The sequence below is a fragment of the Muscardinus avellanarius genome (genome assembly GCF_963383645.1).
Source record: "Muscardinus avellanarius genome assembly, chromosome: 8".
In the NCBI taxonomy this organism is placed as follows: domain Eukaryota; kingdom Metazoa; phylum Chordata; class Mammalia; order Rodentia; family Gliridae; genus Muscardinus; species Muscardinus avellanarius.
The window spans coordinates 89,506,532-89,527,901 of record NC_137794.1 but is presented as its reverse complement, the minus strand read 5'-3'; the positions used below and the strand labels follow the sequence as shown (position 1 = coordinate 89,527,901).

The 21,370-nt window shown below is 42.9% G+C and overlaps 1 protein-coding gene across 1 annotated transcript in view; it reads left to right on the top strand.

Annotated features, from left to right (window-relative positions):
• Positions 1 to 16,389, top strand: part of MAP7 (microtubule associated protein 7) — a gene marked incomplete at both ends in the record, with an annotated part of 181,780 nt that extends 165,391 nt beyond the window's left edge. The window contains 7 exons of the mRNA XM_080700132.1: positions 2,513 to 2,771; positions 4,188 to 4,350; positions 4,689 to 4,790; positions 5,137 to 5,187; positions 5,309 to 5,366; positions 7,806 to 7,908; positions 16,050 to 16,389. Of these exons, the coding sequence (XP_080556258.1) occupies positions 2,513 to 2,771; positions 4,188 to 4,350; positions 4,689 to 4,790; positions 5,137 to 5,187; positions 5,309 to 5,366; positions 7,806 to 7,908; positions 16,050 to 16,389 (1,076 nt within the window). The remainder of the gene's footprint in view (positions 1 to 2,512; positions 2,772 to 4,187; positions 4,351 to 4,688; positions 4,791 to 5,136; positions 5,188 to 5,308; positions 5,367 to 7,805; positions 7,909 to 16,049) is intronic.
• Positions 16,390 to 21,370: the final 4,981 nt, after the last annotated feature.

Genomic DNA, 21,370 nt, shown 5'->3' with positions numbered 1-21,370 from the left:
GTAGCTAAGATTACAGGTGTGCACCAGCATGCATGGATACTAGCTAGTATCCATCTTTGGAAAAGAAGATTCTCAAAGAATTTATGGAAATATTTTAAAGCATCACCTCCATGGTTTTTCAGAATGCACAGGCCTGGCCTTACCTCAGAATTGCTGGATCAGAATATGAGGTGGTAGATCTGTGAGCCCTGGCAGATTTTTTATTCCTACACACCCCAGTCTCAGAACCTCAGGCTTAGCTATGGTACTTGACAGAGGTCGGAATGTTTTTCTATAATATTTTTCTAGAAGATTCAGTGGTTCTCATCTCTCTGAGGCTAATCTGCTACTTTTTAGAAATTTTGGAATCACCTGGAGCTAGGAATTCAGTATTCTCTTATTTTATTTTATTTTATTTTATTTATTTTTTTTTTTTTTGGTGGTACTGGGGTTCCTGGAAGCCCTTCTACCTCCGGGCTACACTCCCAGACCTATTTTTACATTTTTATTTGGAAACAGGGTCTCCTAAGCCAGGGCGCGCGGCTGGCTTCGAACCTGCGCGATCCTCCTGTTTCTGCCTCCCAAGCGCGGGGATTACAAGCGTGCGCCACCACGCCCGGCAGTATTCTCTTATTTTAAAAAATTGTCTTGGCCAGGCATGGTGGTGCACACTTGTAATCCCCGTGCTTGGGAGGCGGAGACAGGAGGAGCGCGCAGTTTCGAAGCCAGCCGCACGCACTGGCTTAGGAGACCCTGTTTCCAAATAAAAATGTAAAAATAGGTCTGGGAGTGTAGCCCAGAGGTAGAAGGGCTTCCAGGAACCCCAGTACCACCAATAAATAAATAAATAAATAAATAAATAAATAAATAAATAAATAAATGTCTTCATTCAGAATATTTCTGCTTGAAACTATCTAAAGATCAAAGTTACGGACAAAAAGAAAAAATAGATGGCATAAGACAGATGGAATATTAGAACGAAAGAGTTCAGTGTTTGCTTTCGTGAATAAAGGGAGCGGGCTAGGGGTATGGCTTATTGGTATTCACCCAACAGGTACAAAGTCCTGGGTTCAATCTCCAGAACAACAAAAGAGAGAAAGGAAAGAAAAGAGAGAAAGGCTAAAGGCCCAGGGACAGCAGGATCATAGAGAAAGTGGCTATGGGAACAAACGTAGAAATGGAAATCTGGAAAGGAGGCTTGGCTCCAGAGCTCAAAGCTCTCTGCTCAGCAGGCATGGTGGCGCACACTTGTAATCCCAGTACTGGAGAAACTAAGACAAGAGGATCTCAGGTTCAAGGTCAGCCTCAGCAACTTAGGCCCTTCACAGCTTAGACCCTGTTTCAAAATAAAAGATAACAATAGGGCTGGGGATATAGCTCAGAGGTAGAAATGCCCTGGATTCTGGTGCCTCACGGTGGAGCAGGGTCTGTTGCAGTTCCCTCCTGCACCAGCTTCCTAGGTCATCTTCCTGGACCAAGTAAGGCCAGACAACTTCTGCTTTCATCTTGCATCTCGGAGGCCAGATATGTAACAGGACATATGCCTGCCCCTGCTATGGCCAGTGCCTCCTCACACCTCCACCGGAGACAGCACCAGCGGACCTTTGTTCCTTTGATGATGGCGTCCTCTCTCCAGCCTGAGTCTGGATCTGCGCCATGGATGCTGAGGATGTTCACACAAAGGCTTTAGTGCTCTAGGAAGGAATGGGCACCAGAGAATAGGAATTTTTGTGTGTGTGTGGTACTGGGGGTGGAACCCAGGGGCTTTTTCTACCAACAGGCTATACTCCCAGATCTTTTTTATATTTTATTTGGAAACGGGGTCTCACTAAATTGCTGAGAGCCTCTCTAAGTAACTGAGGCTGGCTTCGAACCTGTGCGATCCTCCTGTCTCAACCTCCCAAGTGCGGGAATTACAAGCGTGCGCCACAGCACCTGGCCTAGAATAGGAATTTTTTAAATGTCATCAAAGGCCAGGCACAGTGGCTCGTGCTTGTAATCCCCGCGTTTGAGAGGCGGAGACAGGAGGATCACATAGGTTCAAAGCCAGCCTCTCTGGCTTACAAGATCCTATTTCCAAATAAAATTTAAAATAGGTCTGGTAGTGTAGCCCGGAGGTTGAAGGGTTCCATCCCCAGTACCACCAACAAAAAAAAAGTCATCAAAGGCGGATAGAAACGTCTCACCTTCATTTTGCTCAGGGTATAACTTCCCACGGATTCTAATGTGAGGCCCGCTCCTTGGTGCACATCTGGTAGATATTGTTAACTTCTTTAACTGCTGTGAAAATAAGACTTGGTGACAGTGTGAGCTTTGGATGTCTCAACAGATACAGGCGTGTGTGTGTGTGTGTGTGTGTGTGTGTGTGTGTGTGTGTGTGTGTGTTATCTGTTGCTTGGTTACAGATAGAATACAGTCAAAACCGTGAGAACACACAATGATAAACATTCCCTTTTTTTTCATAATGATGAATTCTAGCCCTGGGGCGTAGGGAATGCTCCTTTGTGTTTTGTTCTTTGGGTTTTGTTTCCAGCTACTTCTCTCCTTGTACCTATTTGTTCAGTTGCTCCAGCCACGGCCCCAACCCTGGCCCCGGCTCCAGCCCCAGCCCCCGCCCCGGCCCCGGCCCCGGCCCCGTCGTCCACTGTCACTGCCAGCACAGCTCTGAAGCCCTCTGCAGGCACCACCGATCCCGAAGAGGCCACGAGGCTGCTGGCGGAGAAGAGGCGGCTGGCCCGAGAGCAGCGAGAGAAGGAGGAGAGGGAGAGAAGAGAGAAGGAAGAGCTAGAAAGGTAAAGGGGCGGCAACAGCGGGGTGTCAGGGAGGCCAGTGATAGGGAGGAAGGAGGTCCTAGAAAGCAGCAAAGGGAATGAATGTTCCAGATTTACACTTAGCTGACATTCCCTTTGTTTTCTTATGCGTGACAGTACTACACTGAAAGGTTTCAAAAAAAACTGTCCTCAGTCCTACCAGTTTTCAGTGACTGTGTCTCTTTGGGGTGGTCCTTTCTAGCTAGTCTCTGAGCAGGCTGGAGGTGTGTGCGTGCATCCACGCACATCTGTGTAACCATGACCACAGTAGAGGAATGGCTGTTCTTGACCCCATCTCCAGGTTTCCTCATTGTCTATCTTTTTGAAGCTGCTTTAATTAGGGTTCCTGTAAAAGATAAAACTCCTCTCAGACAATAGCTTGGTGAGATATTTAGATGTTCCCTGGTAGTGGAGGCATGGTGGTGCACAGCTTGCAATCTCAGTATTTGGGAGGCTGAGACAGGAGGATCATGTAGGTTCGAAGCCAACCTCAGCTACTTAGTGAGGCTCTCAGAAACTTAGTGAGACCCTGTTTCCAAAAAATATATCAAATAGGTCTGGAAGTAATACCTGGAGGTAGAAAGCCCCTGGGTTCCATCCCCAGTACCATAAAAATAAAATAAATAAATGTTTCCTGGTTGCCTGCCAGACAGTATGCCAGGCACAGTGGGCTTTAAGGTGGCCTCTGGGTCTCATGAGGCTAATGCCAATGTAATTGTTCTTCATACAAATGGAAGTGCCTCTGGTGAAGGACCTCACCAGGCTGAGCCACCATCTTGGATGAGTTGGGCCCTTGGTCCCATCAGAGAGCTTTCATCCTCCTCCTTTTAAGGAGTAGAACATTTTCTTATTTGTAGATTTGGGGGGGAGGAGTAGCTTCAAATTTGTCACTAAAAGGTAACAAGCCTAATTAAGACATATACAAGTCTAATTTAGCATTTAAAAATTAGTTACAGCTGAGCACAGTGACACATACCTGTAATCACTGTACTTGGGGATTCTGAAACAGGAGGATCACAAGTTCAAGGCCAGCCTCAGCAACTTAGGGAGACCCTGAGCAACTTAGGGACAATATAAAAAGGGCTCGGGATGTAGCTCAGAGGTAGAACACCTCTGGGTTCGGTCTCCAGTACCACACACATAAAACTACGACGTCCTTAGAAATAAAAAGCTCTCCCAAGATACTAGTGGTGACATTCCACTTCTGTTCACCACAGTATGGGAAGGGAAGAGGGAAAATAAAGGCTGACTTTATATTTTGTGCCTAAACCAAGTTGAATGTGCCCAAGGGAGAGTTTTGTGTGGGACCTATGAACAGACTGTCCTTGCAATACCCACAGCCTCAGGCCCAAGTTCAAGGAATACCCATCACGTGCCGTCGTGTTTCTCTCTTCCCAGACAGAAGAGAGAGGAATTGGCCCAAAGGGTGGCTGAAGAGCGAACTCGCAGGGAGGAGGAATCCCGCCGCCTGGAAGCTGAGCAAGCCCGCGAGAAAGAGGAGCACCTGCGCCGGCTAGCAGAGGAGCGCGAGCGCGAGGAGATGGAGCGCGCCCAGAAGCAGGTGAACAAAGGCCTGGTGTGCATGGGTCTCCTCTTTAGGAATGCTGCGTGTCGTTCCCCGTACTTGGGAGCTTGCTGAGGCAGGAGGGTTGCAGGTTCGAGGCCAGTCTCAGCAACTTAGCAAAACTGTTTCAACATAAGAAATAAAATAGGGTTGGAGGTGGAGCTCCGTGGTAGATCGTTCCCAGGTTCGGTCCCCAGGACCACAAAGTAGAGAAATGCTGCGTGCTCGTGTGCGCAGCCTCGTTTCCACGGATCTCCGCCTCCCGGCTCCCAGGGACTTGGCTGCGGGAGGAGCCTGTCTGTGTGTAAAAACAGACTCCCACTTCTTGTTTCCAGAAAGAAGAAGAAGCTCGTGTTCGTGAAGAAGCAGAGAGGGTCCGGCAAGAGCGCGAGAAGCATTTCCAGAGAGAGGAGCAGGAGCGCCTAGAAAGGAAGAAGGTACCTGTCTTGGGCAGCAGTCGGGGTGGAAAGTGTTCAGTCTTTTCTAGCCTGGAAGCTCGCTAAACACCAAGAGACCGGCACAATGCTGTCCGGAACAAATGTGTTCCACTCTTTCCACATAAGTAGCCCTCATTATAATAATCTCCAATGAAACCATTTTCAAAGTTTCACTTTAAGTAGTGAGCCGGTCCACACTCTTTGAACAACTCCAGCTACGCCAAAGCAGGGTGAATTCTGTCTTCCCCAAATGACGGACGTGTCCTAATAATCTACCGTCTACCTTTCCGCTGGAACACGCGGCCTTCCTTTATCAGATCCTCTTACTCATTCACCTTTCTCGTAGCGACTCGAGGAAATTATGAAAAGAACCAGGAGGACAGAAGCTGCAGATAAGGTATCGATCGAAATGGCTGTTTTCTGGTTATTCTTGATGGCTCTTATTTTTTTTTCTTTACTTTCACTTGTAACTTTAATTTTTAAATGTCTCCCCCCAACCCTGCACTTTTTTTTTATAGAAAACCATTGATCAGAGAAATGGTGACATTGCCAAGGGCGCACTCACTGGAGGAACAGGTATTTCTGTATGGGATTCAAGTCACTTGTAAGATTTTTGAATTGACTCTAGAGATCATGGTATTCCTGCATTACCAGGGAGCTGCGGAGTGCTCAGAGACTCTCGGAACCTTAGGTGTCTGTCATCTACTTCACACATTCCCCCCGCCCCCAGTGTAAATCTCTCTGGCTTTTCCTCTTCAGGGCTTTAAATTTACACATGCCAACAACTATATCACAGGGGGGGGAAAAGAATTTAATGTTATTTCTTTTAATTCTGACTTTAAGATAGAAATAAAAATTTAAATTGAAATTTCATTGGATGTTCATATACTAAAATTTTTGGGCTGAGATTACTGTTGTCTTGATTATTTTAAACCAAATATGCTTAAAATAAAAATGAAATTAACCTTCGTTCTAGCTAGTACTCTGATTCAACTCACATTGATTAATGCCCTTTTTGTGCCAGGTACATCTTTCATACACTTTCTTATTTAATTTCTACTCTAGCAAGGTGTGATGGTACACACCTGTAATCCTAGTATTTGGGAGGCTAAGACAGGAAGATGGCAGGTTTGAGGCCAGCCTCATCAACTTAGCAAGAGCCTGTTTCAAAATAAAAATGGGCTGGAGATGTAGCTTAGAGGTAGAATGCCCTTTGGGTTCAATCCCCAGTACCATAAAAAAAATTGGACTGGGCATGATAGTGCATGCTTGTAATCCCGGCATTCGGGAGACTGAGACATGAGGATTGCAGTTTGCAGACAGCCTTAGCGACTTAGGCCTTTAGCAACTCAGTGAGACCCTTTTTCAAAAAATAAAAAGACTAAAAAATAGGACTGGGGGTGTAGCCCAGAGGTACAATGTCCCTGGGTTCCAACCCCAGTGCCACCAAAAAAAAAAAAAAAAAAAAGTTTTTAAAATGTCTGGAATACTTCACAAGGCTGAATTAAAAATAAAATGAAATCGTTTATAGGGAAGACTACTTCCTGTAAATTCTAGGGGTTTTGAAATATAAACTCTTATTAGTATTTGGTTTTATTTCAGTAGAAGCTATTCTTTTATAGCGGGGTTTTATGCTCATAATTAGATGTCCTAATTATATTTATTTGTAGAACAAATGCAAGATGGGAGGTTAAATTTGTCAATTCATATGCCCATGTTCAACACTCTATTGAATTGAATTGGAGTTAAAACTGCTACTGGGTGCATACCTGTAATTCTAATATTTGGGGCTAAGACAGGAAGTTTGCAAGTTCAAGGTCATTCTCTGCAATTTAGTGAGACTCTGTTTCAAAATAAAAAGAACTGAGGGTACAGTTCAGTGGTAGAGCACCCCTGGTTCAATACAGAGCAAACACCTTTAATTCAAGTATTTAGGAGACTAAGGCAGAAAGATCAAGTCCAAGACCAGCGTGGTCAATTTAGCAAGGCCTTGTCTCATAATAAAATACAAAGTGGGGGGGCTGAAAATGTAGCTCACTGATAGAGCTACCAAGGTTCAATCCCCAGCAACTAACACACACACACACACACACACACACACACACACACACACACACACCATCCACCACCACCACCACCACCACCACCACCCACACCAACAGGCTCCAGGATTAAATGTTCATGTTCTTGTCTGACAGGTGGCTGAGGGCCAAGTGCTATTATTAGTGGTACAAAGAGAAGTCTAGGGCAAGCAAGACCTACCAGAATCTTCTCAACTTTGCAGATTTCAAAATCAGCAATAGCTTCTTTGCTTCCATTATCAGACTCCTTATTCTCTGGCAGTTTTAATGAATTTATAGCAATGAAATAACACTCCCTTGGAATTATTTTACTTATTCTTCCACATCAAGCTGAAATGAGCAACTGCCACATATTTCCCTGAAACTGTGGCCTGTACAAAAGTTTATAAGATTTTAAGCCTGTTCCAGATCTTAGAGTCAATATTGCTGACTTAACGCTGGGCTCCCACGTTGAGTATTGAATGAAAAGGTGGCGCCAGTACAAACTGGCCTACCGTTCTAAGTGGGACTGAAATTAAACTGAATTTGTAAAAGTATTTTTACCACTTACAGTATTTTTTCCATGGTGATTTTCTCTGAACGCCTCTGTAAAGATGTCTAGCATCGACCCGATCAAGTCAGCTCATTGCCATCTTCACCAGTGGCTTTGATTTCAGCATTTTTTTCTACGGCCAATTTAGTGCAAGCAAAAATAATAGTATCACTTATTCTAAGTACTGTGCATGAGTTAACACAATTCTCATAGTAGCTTGTGAGGTAGGTACTATTACTGATGAAGAAAGTGAGGCCAGAGACGTCAAGTGATTGACCCAAAGTCCCACAGCTGGTAAGTTGCAGAGTCAGGTCATAAGTTCACGCGTTCTAGCTCCCGGGGGTCTGAGTTTGATGATAAAGTCTCAGTAATCCCTTACTCCATCTCTTTTGCTGTGCACAGAGGTATCTGCACTCCCAGGTGCAACAAACTCCCCAGGAAGTGGGGAACCAGCAGCCAACCCACATGGAGCCACTTCACCCCAACCAAAAGTGACCGTGGAGAGGTGAGTTGATCACCTGGGGCCTTTTTCATTGCAACATATGAGAGAAAAGTACCCCTGTTACTCCATCAAAATTCCTAGGCCTGGTACAATTTCAAAGTTTGGACATTAAGCCAGGTCTCTAATCCTAGTATTTGGGAGGCTGAGACAGGAGCTTTCATTCCAGGTTTGAGGCCAGCCTCAGCCAATTTAGCAAGACCCTGTTTCAAAGTAAAAAGATCTGAGGATGCAGTTCAGAGGTAGAATTGCCTTGAGTTCAATACTCAGTATCACACACACACACACACACACACACACACACACACACACACAGTTTTAACATTAGGATTTATTTTTCTCTGGAGTCAGGCATGGTAGCCCACACTTGTAATCCCAGTACTTGAGAGGCTGAGACAGGAGGATCACAGGTTCATGGACAGCCTCAGCTACTTAGTGAGGCCCTCTATAACTTAGTGAGACCCTGTTTCAAAATAAAGAATAAAAAATAGGGCTGGGGGTTGTAGCTCAAAGGTAGAATGCCCCTGGGTTCAATCCCCAGTATCAAAAAAAAATAAATTAAAAAGAAAAAAAGAAGGTTTATTTTTCTCTGGGCATGGTGACATGTGCCTGTAATCCCAGTTACTCTGGAGGCTGAGGCAGGAGGATCGTAAATTCAAAGCCAGGCTAGGCAATTTATGGAGAGTCTATCTCAAAATTTTAAAAAGCTAGGGCTGTAGCTCAGTGGTAGAGCATCCCTAGGTTTAAATCCCAGTACCTCAAAAAGAGACAAAGGAATTTACAAGAAGTAATTTGTTAGTTTGTTTTGCATTTAACCTGATCTGGACCATAGCCACACTTTAATGTCATACGAAGATGTCACATAAGTCATATATGATAGTACACTAGTGAGTCACAGGTTTCATAATAAAAGTAATTTATATTCCAGCATTTTTTTTTTTTTTTGCAGTACTGGGGATGGAACCCAGGAGCATTCTACCTCCGAGCTACACCCCCAGCCCTATTTTTTATTCTTTATTTTGAAACCAGGTCTCACTGAGTTGCAAAGGGCCTCACTAAGTAGCTGAGGCTGTCCGTGAACCACGATCCTCCTGTCTCAGCCTCCCAAAAGCTGGGATTATAAGCGTGCACCACCACACCTAGCTTTATTCTTTATTTTTGAAACAGGGTCTTACTGAGTTGCAAATGGTCTCCCTAAGTAGCTAAGGCTGTCCGCGAACCCAGATCCTCCTGTCTCAGCCTGCTAAATGCTGGGATTACAAGCGTGCACCACCACGCCCGTTTTATATTCCAGTACTTTTTGTGATAAATTCTTAGTAGCAGAGATTCTTATTGAATCAAACAGTTGCTAACAATAATCAAGGAAACAGCTGACTTGAAATAAAATTACCTTTGTTTTCCCTTGCATTTATATGAATAGCATCATAAGAGCATTTTCAAAAATGAATAAAGCAATACATGAATATATAAATATTTACGTGGAATGTATAAATATAGTCACAGATGAAGTTATAAAATACCTTAATTTTATCAAATAAGAGTTCATAAGATGAATATTAAATTTTAATATGTAAGTCAAGTGTGGTGGTGCACGCCTATAATCTCAGTACTTGGGAGGCTGAGGCAGAGGAATCACAGGTTAGTGACCAGCCTCAGCAACTTAGTGAGCCTCTCAGCAACCTAGTGAGACCCTGTTTCCAAATAAAATATAAAATAGGTCTGGGAGTATAGCTCAGAGGTAGAAATCCTCTGGGTTCCACCCCCAGTACCACCAAATAAATAAATAAATAAAAAGAGGACTGGAGGTATAGCTCAGATTGCCCCTGGGTTCAATCCCCAGTGCCACACGAACACACACACACAAAAAAAAATTATGTAAAATATGAAATTTGTAAAATATGAAAGTGTAGTCATGTAGCCAAAGATTGGTACTCCAAAATCTGGGACTCTTATCCAAGAGGACACACAAATCTGTAGCCCCTAACACCAGTGATGCAGTTTTATAGTTTCTGCTGGTTGCGGTGCCCCCTGAACACGTACGTAATGACCGGTCATCCGAAGCACATGGCACAGTTATTACTCGAATGCTAACAAGAAAGAATGGCGGGCTGAGGAGGGGGAGGGGAAGCCAGCGGGTGACTCGGGTCTGGGCTGGCCACGGCTGTGACTCCTGTTAACTAACACACGCAGGCCTGCAAGATGGCAGGAGTGAAGACTGTCAAGGCAGGGGCTTTGGCGATACAGTCCTGTACAGCCTGCTCTTCATCCTTTTACTGATCTTCTACTTAAATTGTCTTTGACTTGAAAACCAAAACTTTCTCTGGTTCCAGGAAGCCCATTGGTGTTGGGAAAGAATGGGAAGATAGGTGTGGTGGCCCAGACGTTCACAACAGCAGGAGACAGGCACATGTGTGCACACGAGTGTACGCATAGGTGTGACTGCACGCTCATGCACTCACACGTGATGCCGGGGATCCTCTCCCCTCCCTGGTAAAGCAGCAGAAAAGAGCACCATCACACTCTAGCATCTGATGCATTTATGTTATTTTACAAATTATATTTTGATACCCTGCAGTGCCTTGTGGGACGCGTAGCGTTACCAGAGTCCTTGGTTTGAGCCCCTGGCCCGGTGTTCTCACAGGCCAGGCTGGGCCGCCGATCCTAGCATGCCAGTCAGAAGAGTGGTGGTGAAGGGCAGAAAAAGAGCTTAATCATCATGGCCGTCTATCTTTAAGGGGCTGACGGAAACTGAGGTTTCATAGGAAAGAAGAACAAATGCTAGGTTTGGGGCCTTGCGTGGCTGGGGGTTTGCAGGTGGCTGGCAGGGTTGGTCGTCCTGGTCAGCCGCTGTCTGCTTGATCGTGATCTCAGGACTGGTTCTGTGAAGCTCTGGCCAGAGCAATGCTTGAGCGGGCGATTCCGCTCCCATGGTGAAATGACTGTCCCTGCGTGGAGCAGTAGTCTCGGTTCCCTCAGGGAATAATTGCCCCCATTTAAGTGGGGCAGTCTCATCGTGAGCTGATCTGTCCTACAAGGCTTCATTTCTCAGGGGTAATTTCAGTTCCTTGTCATAAGGATGCTTATCAACCAGGCCCCTGTCCCCGGAATCCAAGGTCATTGCAGAAGGTAGCATCGTAGCTTGACGTGGTGGCACACACCTGTAATTCCAGTACTTGAGAGGCTGAGACAAGAAGATCACAGGTTCGAGGGCAGCCTCAGCAACATAGTGAGATGCTCAGCAACCTAGTGAGACCCTGTTTCAAAACAATAAAAAAAATGGATGTCTGAGGGTATACCGTGGGTTCCATCGCTAGTAACACGGGGGGGGGGGGGACGGAGAAAGGGAGGAAGGAGAGAGAGAAAAAGAAAAGTGTCATGGTAGGACATATATCTTCTTGTTTTCTTAGGGATTAAAAAAAAAGGAAAAAGGTTTGATAATTTTAAATGTACAAAAATATTCAAATCAGAAATGCTTTAGAATATGTTCCACACACTCTCACTGAGTAGGGAAAGTAAACTGTTTCCTCAATAGGGTAAAAAATGTAATGACTCCTAAAAAAGCAATGGCTGGATTTACATGAGCTTCATATGACCATTTGGAAAGAAACGGAAAAGGGTCAATCGGTTGGCCTTACTGAGACTACAGATAATTTGTGGAGCATTGAACAAATTATGAAGCTTGCACATGCATATTGCTGCAGTCAAATAAAATGAGCATTAAAATTAGCCCCGCACTGTCACACTCTAGCATCTGATACTTTTACAGTATTTTATAAATAATATTTATTTTATTTTATTTTATTTTATTTTTACGGGTCTGGGATTGGAATCCAGGGTCATTCAACCTCCAAGCTACACCCCCTGCCCTATTTTTTATTCTTTATTTTGAAACCGGGTCTCACTGAGTTGCAGAGGGCCTCACTAAGTAGCTGAGGCTGTCTGTGAACCACAATCCTCTGATCTCAGCCTCCCAAATGCTGGGATTACAAGTGTGCGCCACCACGCCCGGCTTATTTTTTTTTTTTTATTGGTGCACTGTATTCATACATCATAATGGAATAAAAAAACACTTTTTGTAGACATACATGCACATATCGCCCAATTAGCCCCTACCCAATCCCCACCCGGTTCCCTCCCCATCACTCCTTCCCATGCTTGGCTTAGTGGTTGACATCTAGTATTATAGCAATTTATCCAAAATTAACAATGATAGTCTCACAGAACAGTTTCATTTGTCTGATACCAAGCTTTTGATGACTTAAAGATAACATTTCAATATTTCTTTCTGCTTTCTTTCTTACCAGAGAATATTTCTTTCTTTCTTTTTTTTTTTTTTTTTTGGTGAAACTATCATACATTTATTTATTTATTTTTCAGAAAAAAATTTATCCTAATGTGGAATATGGACTCTAGATACCCAAAATGATCTCAAAAAAGAACAAAGCTAGAAGATGTATATTTTCTGATTTCAAACCATATAAGGCTGCAATAATTGAAACAGTGTAGTACTATTCTAAAGGCAGATATATAAACCATTGGAGTTAAATAAAAGCCTAGAGCTAAATTCTTCCCTATATTGTCAAGTTATTTTTGACAAGGTTTCCATGAACATTTGGTGGTGGAAATAATAATCTTTTAACTAAATATTGTTGAAATATAATAATTACATAAAAAAGAATAAAATTGGACCCTTACCTAACACCATATACAAATATTAACTCAAAATAGATAAAAGACCTAAATATAAATCTTAAGATTAAACTTTTAGAAGAAAATCTGGGTCATTAAACCTCACAATGTTGAAATTGGCAGTCATTTCTTGGATATGATTTCAATGGCACAGGCAACAGAAGAGTAAACTCCCTAAAAATTAAAAAAATATTGTATATCCAAAGACAATGTAAACAGAGTTAAAAGTTACTGATAGAATGGGATAAAATATTTCCAAATGCTATATCTGAAGATATATTAATATTCCAACTAGACATCCTAAAATTTAACAACAATAAAGGCAAACAATACAATTTAGAGATAGGTAAAAGACTAACATAAATAATGAATCTCCACAGATAACCAATCTTAGTTGTCTGTTGGATGGAAAATCTTGTTTCTCTGGTTCTGGTGTGTGTTACCTAATTCTTCTTTGTAGTTACTCTCTTTGAGTATTTTCTCTAGCGCTGGTTTTGAAGACATAAATTCCTTCAGTTTCTGTTTGTCGTGGAAGCTTCTTATTTCCCCATCTAATTTGATAGAAAGTTTTGCCAGGTAGGAAATTTTTGGCTGGAAGTTGTTTTCTTTCAGAGTTTAGAATATGTTACTCCAAGCCCTTCTGGCTCTCATGCCTTGGTTTGGAAAGTCTGGAGTGATTCTAATTGGTTTGCCTCTGAATGTCACTTGGCCCTTTGTTTTTGTTGCCTTTAAGATTCTCTGCTTGGCTTCCACATTGGTCATTTTGACAATTATGTGGCGTGGGGATCCTCTTCTCCGATCCTGTCTAAAGGGGGTTCTATAAGTTTCCTGGACCTGTGTATTGACCTCTTGCTCTGTGTTTGGAAAATTTTCTGCTATTACTTCCTTGAAGAGATTGTTGATCCCTTTGGTTTCACCTTCTTTTCCTCTATTCCAATTATTCTTAGGTTAGCTCTCTTAAAATGGGCCCATATTTCTTCAATGTCAGATTCCTGCTGTCAGATTTTTTTTTCTAATTTAGAAACTATGCGTTCATTTTTGGAGTGATCATCTTCTAAGAGCGAGATTTTATTCTCCATGTGGTCTAATCTGTTGTTTGTACTTTGAATTGAGGACTTTACTTCATTAATTGCATCCTTTATCTCTTTTTGGCTCTCTCTGAATTCTTTTCAAAACACCTCTATTATTTCTACAGTTATTTTCCTGATTTGATCTTCTAGAAATCTCTGAATTTCTGTTTTATCGGGTTCTGATGTTATGGGGTTGTGGGCATTCATTGCTCCATTGTTATTCCTCTTTCCCATGATTTCAGAAGTTTGTGCCTTCTCTGGGTTCTTCCCTTGGGTCACTACGACTTCACTTAAGGTGCTCTGGATCTCGAGTCTGTGGTATCTCAGTCCCCACTACTCCTTTACTAGGTTGTATGGCAGAGTCTCAGACCCAGGGAGTCAATCGAGGCTGCTTTAGACTATGGGGGGTGCCAGGTTGGGTGTTCTCCTATGGTGTGATATCTCTGCCACCGCCACTCCCCCACTGGGTCAAGTCCCTGGGGGTGCTGTACTAGGATTTTTTCTCTAGGGGCCGCAATTTGACTCACTGTTGTTGAGTGCGCTGATGGAGCTGTAGTGGACTCGGTGAATTCGCCGCTGCTGCCACCAGTGGCAATATGGTGCCGCTGCCACGCCCTCGGCCATGAGGCTGGCGTATTTTTTCTCTGGTTTTGCTCTCCGCTCTGAGTCCCTGCATGGTGTGCTGAGCCCAGCCACTGGAAGCCTTAGATGCTCCCTGCGCCAAAAAATCTGCCGAATCCCGCCTGGCTGTTCCACAGCGGCTCACCTTGGCTTGCTGTCCGCCGCTCCTCTCTGGAGCCTGGTGGGCTGTTGAGTGTGTTGGTCTGGTGCCATCTGGTAACTCGCCGCTGCCACCGGCAGTAAGGCACTGCTGCCGCGTCCTCAGGCGTGAGGCCAGCGTGTCTCCTCTGTGGTTCTGAGCTCTGTTATGAGTTCCCCTCCTCTCTGGGGTCTGGTGCAGCAAGAGAAAATGGCGCCCGCTGCTCCACGCCGTGGCTCCAGCCTCAGCACTGCGATCTGGTTTCTTTCTGTGTCTCGTTTTTCCAGCCCTCTTTTTCTCTGTCCCTTGTAATTACAGTTTTTGTTTCTCTGCTGATGGTGTTTTCTGACTATGAAAGGCGCTGATTTTGTAGTATTAGAGATTGGTTGTTAGCGGGGCTCATAAGCCCCGCTTTTCTCCGTTGCCGTCTTCCCGGAAGTCACGCCCAGCTTATAAATAATATTTTGATGCATAGGCTTTATTTTTTTCACAATATAGGCTATAGTGGCCAGCCCACTGGCACACACATGGAGGCCTAGCTACTCGGTAGGCTGAGGTAGGAGGATCCATTGAGCCTCAGGAGTTTGAAACCAGCCTGAGGAATATAGAGACCCCATCTCAGAAAAAATAAATAGATACCATGTGTTTAGCCTTGATTATCTAGGCAGCTGTGTGAATTTATGCAAATTATTTTCTTTCCCTTTGAAAATTAAGACAGTCTTGTCTTTGAAATGAAGATTCTTTATAAGTGCTACTCTCTGACTGGCAAATGAAGGTGAAATAGCCTGCAAAAGAAATTATTAGTATACAGGCTAGGCGTGGTGGTGCACGCTTGTAATCCCAGCATTTGGGAGGCTGAGACAGGAGGATCGCGGTTAGCATACAGCCTCAGCTACTTAGTGAGGCCCTCTGCAACTTAGTGAGACCCTGTTTCAAAATAAAGAATAAAAAATAATGCAGGGGTATAGCTCGTAGGTTGAATGCCCCTGGGTTCCATCCCCAGACCTGCAAAAAAGAAATTATTAGTATACAAATTATGGTGATTTATGCTAATTGATTCTAATTGATTAATTAACAAAAATGACAATATTTTTTTATATTGGGCATCAAATCCAGGGCCTTGTATATACTTAGAGAAGTACTCTATCACCAAGCTACATCCCCAAACAGATTTCTAAAAATAATGAACAGGTGCAATGGTGCATACCTGTAATCCCAGTACTTGGGAGGCTGAGACTGGAGGATCATGGTTCACAAACAGTGTCAGCTACTTAGGCCTTTGCAGCTCAGTGAGACCCTGTTTCAAAGTAAAGAATAAAAAATAGGGCTGGGGGTGTAGCTTGGAGATATAATTCACCTGGTTTCCATGCCCAGTACCACAAAAAAATAAAGAATAAAAAATAGGCCTGGCGGTATAGTTCAGAGGTAGAATGCCCCTCGATTCTATCCTCAGTACTGCAAACACACACACATACACACACACACACACACACACACACACACCTTTTTTGTTAGTAATGATAAAGTCATCCATAAGTAATGATAGTCATCAATCAGTCTTTTTCTATTGGAAAGTTATATACTCCAATTTTAATGCTAACTCAGTTTTGATTTTTCCAATTCCCCAGTACTGCCAGTTTGGAAAAACAACCAAGTGAAAATGGTGTATCTGTTCAGAATGAAAATTTTGAAGAAATTATAAACTTACCCATTGGATCTAAACCATCCAGATTAGATGTCACCAACAGTGAGAACCCAGAAATTCCTTTGAATCCAATTTTGGCCTTTGACGATGAAGGGACCCTTGGGCCCCTGCCTCAGGTAGATGGTGTTCAGACACAACAGACTGCAGGTAAGCTTGCCTCCAACTCTGTAATGATCAAAACTAGAGACACCCAAGAAGGGGTGAACTGCCACCCTCTGCTGCGTGACTGTGGTCAGCTCTGTCCTTCAAGGAACTACACGTAAGCGATAATGGAAACAATTGCGCATGAACCACGGAAGTTGGGTTTTGCATTGGAGTTGGCAGCATCTAGGGCCCCTCCTGCCTCCCACTCGGTCCGCAGCACCGGAGGGTGCTGGGACCCTCTCCTCACAGGACAGGACTCAGTGTCAGCATCATGCACCGTCACAGTGTCTCACATGTTCAGACAGGGCGCCTTCCTCCCCAGAACTGATGACCTTCCTGCCTAGTTCTGGAGAACCAAGAGAACTGGAGAAAGGTTGTGATTTTTCCATCTTTCCACACGTCTTCAGACACTTGAAGGCTGCTCATGATCTCCTTTTTTTCTCTTATTTAGGATTGGCAACCTGGGTCATATATTATTGTCTCTTTAAAATGTAATGTAGCCAGGTGTTGTGGTGAGCACCTGTTATCCCAGTACTTAGGAGGCTGTGACAGGAGAATCATAGGTTCGAAACCAGCCTCTACAACTTAGCAAGACTCAGCAACCTAGCAAGACCCTGTCTCAAAACAAAAAGGGCAGGATATAGCTCAGAAGTAGAATGTCCCTAGGTTCAAGCCTCAGTACCAAAAAAATAAAAAAGTAATGTGATGAGTAGTTATGGTTTAGATTCTGAGAACAGTACTCCAAAGAAGGATCACATTGAGCCCAAGGAGCTTCCATCCTTGAGTGACCATAGTTGCTGTTAAAACTGTCTGTGACTCACACACTCTTGACCTCTAGTCTTTGTACAGAAAGAAGAGTAGCTTGAGGGGAGGCTAAGGGGGGAGCATTGGGAGTAGACACGACCAAAATATATTTTATGCATGTATAAATATGCCACAATTGTAAGCCTGTTATTCTGTATAATTAAAATGCACCAAGAAGAACAATAGCTTTACAGGACACAACAAAAAAAGAACAAGATAAAGAAGCAACATCAAATATTACTAACTCAGTGGTCACCGCAGCCCCACAGCACTGTCAGGACTGCTGGGATGGTCCCAGCTTCCTCTCTTTTCCAGCCTGTTTGGACTTTCTCAGTTTCTCTTCACTGCAGATCACTTTAGCATGCTGGCCAGCATCCCTTTATACTCTGATGAGAACTGGCCAAAAATGCAGGATATTTAAATTGAGTTCATATAGAATTATTTGTAGTCAAATTGTTTTGCCTTTTAGATTCCACTGGGAACCCATGACAAATTTTAACAGAATGACAAGGCCCGTGTTGACCACCTGCAGCTTTTCTCCCTTCCTTCTGTAGTATGCTGACCTTGGGAGTGGATTTTCACTTTGGTGAACTTCACATTCTTGGCTCTGAAAGGAGCCAAAAAGTCCCTCCCTGCTTTGGCTTTCTGATGCTTAAGTACTTGTTTGGGAGAAATTTAATTAATCTTCCATTGGTGTGAACGCGCCCTGTGTAGTTTCCTACTTTGTCATGTGGCACAGTCGCGGGGAGGGGAGAAGTCCCATGTGATTTTCTGCTTCACCAGCCAGGCCACAGTCTCCTGAGTTGCCCGTAAACCCATTCTCAACCAACTGTCCTCAGCTTCCCAAACCTTCTCTGAGAAACCAGGACAATGTCCTCAGTCTTGGGTAATAAAGGGCTCCTGACTATTTATCAACAAACATTTAGTTAACCTTATTTAACCTCCAGTTTACGTTGGGAGCTCTAAGCATTGGGTACTGGGGATATAAGACAAGTGAGTGTTTAAACCCCTAACTTCCAAGAGAAGTGAAATCAATATATGTATCAATCAGTGATACAGCCTAAGTCGAAGTAAAGAAAAGGACATGTGTTTTCTCGTTAGTAGTGGAATTCACTTAAATATAATCAGTGGCTCAGTGGCTGGGTATGGGGTTGGGGGAAGGCTTGTAATCCCAGTACTTGGGAGGCTAAGACAGGAGCATCACAGGTTCAAAGCCAGCCTCAGCAATTTAGTGAGGCTCTCTGTGATTGATTTCATGAGACCCCATGTCAAAATAAAAAATAAAATAGGGCTAGAAGTATAGCTCATAGGTAGAATGCCCCTGAGTTCACGCCCCAGTACCACAAAATAAATACATATGACTGTGAATCCTAATACAGTGGTCTATTCTTACATAAAACAATGTGTATAACAGACAACAGCATGGTAAAATTTTTTAAATGCAAGATATTGTTATAGTATTTTTTAAGATTCTAGATGGATGCTGTTATTAATCTGTTCCTTTTTTGTCTCCTCATATAGAAGTTATATGAGTATTTCTTCTGAAGAACCAAAGCAGAAATTTAATAAGAATTTCTACAATTAACGGGATTCCTTTCATGCTACAGAGGAAATCCCCCTCCTCCATTTTCTAAGATTTCTTGACCATCATTTTGAAAAGACTTTATTAAAACCAGCTAAGGAAAACAGACTGGATAGCTTTTCTACTAATTTTCACCAACAGGAAGAAAGAAATGCTTCTTATTCTTCAGTACTTTAAAATGTTTTTTTTTTCCCCCAGTGTGTTTCTTCTTATTAGCAAATCAATATTTTTCTGCATTCTTTAAAAGACAAGAGCATTTGTCTATAAAAGAAATGGGCTGTCTAGGCATGATTTTTCACATAGATATTTTGGTCTTAAAAGCCTAACATATAAATTTGGCAAAAAAAAATACCTTTTATAATATAATACTTGAAAAAATAAGTACCTCTTTGCTCTACAAGTAGAGTGAAAAGGTGAGGTGTTAGCTTGTTTGTTTCAATATTAATGCAAAGAGCTCTATTTGTAGAGGCAAAATATAGGCATCTTACCAGGTTCTTGTAAATGCAACTTGTACATGGACATTCTGCAAACCCAGCTGTCACATCTTCTAGCAACTCCTTTTATAAAAGCATAGTAACGAGTGTAAAATGTGAAAAAAGAACGTTATTTTTTCAGAGCAAGAAAATAACTTACGTTCCTCTTAAATAATGTATTTATAAAAGTTTTCCATATAAATCAAATAAATGAGAACAAGGTGACAACACTGCAGATTTGCTTTCTTAGATGCGTTCCTTCCGTGTTACCGTGAGAGAATGTTACCGATGATTCAGGGCTGTTTCTGAAGTTTGTATGTTGCTGCTGCCCCCCCGATGATGTGGTGGGACTTACTTTGCCTTACCTGATCACAAATGATGTGGGGAGGGGAATAAAGATTTAATATTTCTTTAAGTGAAAATAAAAAGAAAGAAAGAATTTGGTTTTGCTCGTTTCAGAGCAATGAAAGAGTGACGGCACGCTGCCCGTGGCGCACGGGGCAAGGACCTCCGCGGGCGCCTGGCCCTGCACACCACCCATCAGCTCACCGCTTCATTGTCGCCCTTCACTTTTGCTGCTGAGCCTCGCTGTACAAATTTGCACTTTCGTTTGCTGATATAAATTCAACTTTATTTTCCCATTTGAGAGACAATTGATAACTAAATGTCGAAGGAGCGGGAACATGTGTTTTTATGTGGAATGTTAAAAAGTTTATACACTCTAATGTGTTGGTTTTATAAAAAGGATTGGTTAATCTGTTAGAGTGAATGACTCTTCACCTATTTAGGGCTATTTCTTTTCGATACCAAGCATATAATCTTTAACAACAGCTTGTAACTTGTTGACACATTAATTTAGGGTTTTCCCTATTCTCATTTGTCCATGTACACATTGTCCTTGTATTAAAAAATTCTGTTCAAAAAAAATTCTGTTCAACAAAGTTGTTTTATTTGTTTAAATTGACCTAGGATGCAACACAATAAAAATGTTTGGCATAGTTTTACATTTAGGGTCCTCACGTTATAACTACAGTGTTACTGGGAATGGGATTTAGGGCCTTGTATATAGAGGCACATGTTCAGTCACCAAGTGATAGTCCCAGCCCCATGGTTGATTATCTAGAGTTTTAGGGGGTGGAGGGGCAGGTACTTGGGATTGAACCCACAGGCATTCTACCTCCAAGCTACACCGCCAGCCCTCTTTTTTATTTGGAAACAGGGTCTCGCTAGGTTGATGACAGTCTCACCATTTGCTGAGGTTGACCTCAAACCTGTGATCCTCCTATCTCGGCTTCCCAAGTACTGAGGTTGCAGGTGTGCACCACTGTGCTGGGCTTGATTGTAGAGTTTTCAATTTCATTTAACCTCAGTGACATTTTCCCAGCTCCCAGTTGAGTTTATTTCAAATTTGAGACAGTAGTTATTTCTTGGCTAAATTTTCTTTTTTCATTTATATTTTTATGCCTGTACAGCCATTAACAAATCGAAAGCCTTCTACATAATCAAGTCTTAACTAGAGGTAATATAAAGATCTTAAACTATATTTTGGTGAGAGTAACACTGCCAGAGAATGACTGAACTTTACAAGGTCTGCACTCTAGCATTTGAAAATCTGTTTTCCTTGCTGGCCTTTTTGAGGCTCTAAGTAGAACTCTGCTTTAAGGGGAGTGTTTGCTTAAATAGAAACCTCACCATAGGTTGAGAAGGGTCCAATGGCTTTCATTGTCCTTTCTACCCCACTACAGAGTATTGAGGCCATTGTCTTCTCACCCATCACTGGTTCATTTTAGTCTGTTTCTTCCTAACCAGCCTCTCTACTGTAATACAAGCAAATCTAAACAGTTCCTGAACAGACGCAACATCAACAGGCAGGGCCTCTGAGAAGTTTGGGGAAGCTCCTTTCCTGTTCGTAAGTCATCCCACAGCATCTTGACTGAAAGATCCGCCGCATAGCGGAAGCAGTGACGTTGTAAAAGCAGAACTGAGTGCCGCTTCCGGGTGGGCAGCCATCCTGCATGTGAGTACAAGTGGGACCAGGACAGAAACAGCTCGAGACCTGAGGTTCCCACCAAAAGGCACCCATCTGCTAGAGTGTTAACATCTAATTTCATGCATTTTTGCCTCTAAAACAATTTTCTAGGTAATCACTTAGCTTTCAAGCTGCATTCAAGAATGAAAACCAACTGTCTTAGTTATGCCACTTCACACTCCAATGTAGATTTTGATGATTGTGTTTGAAGC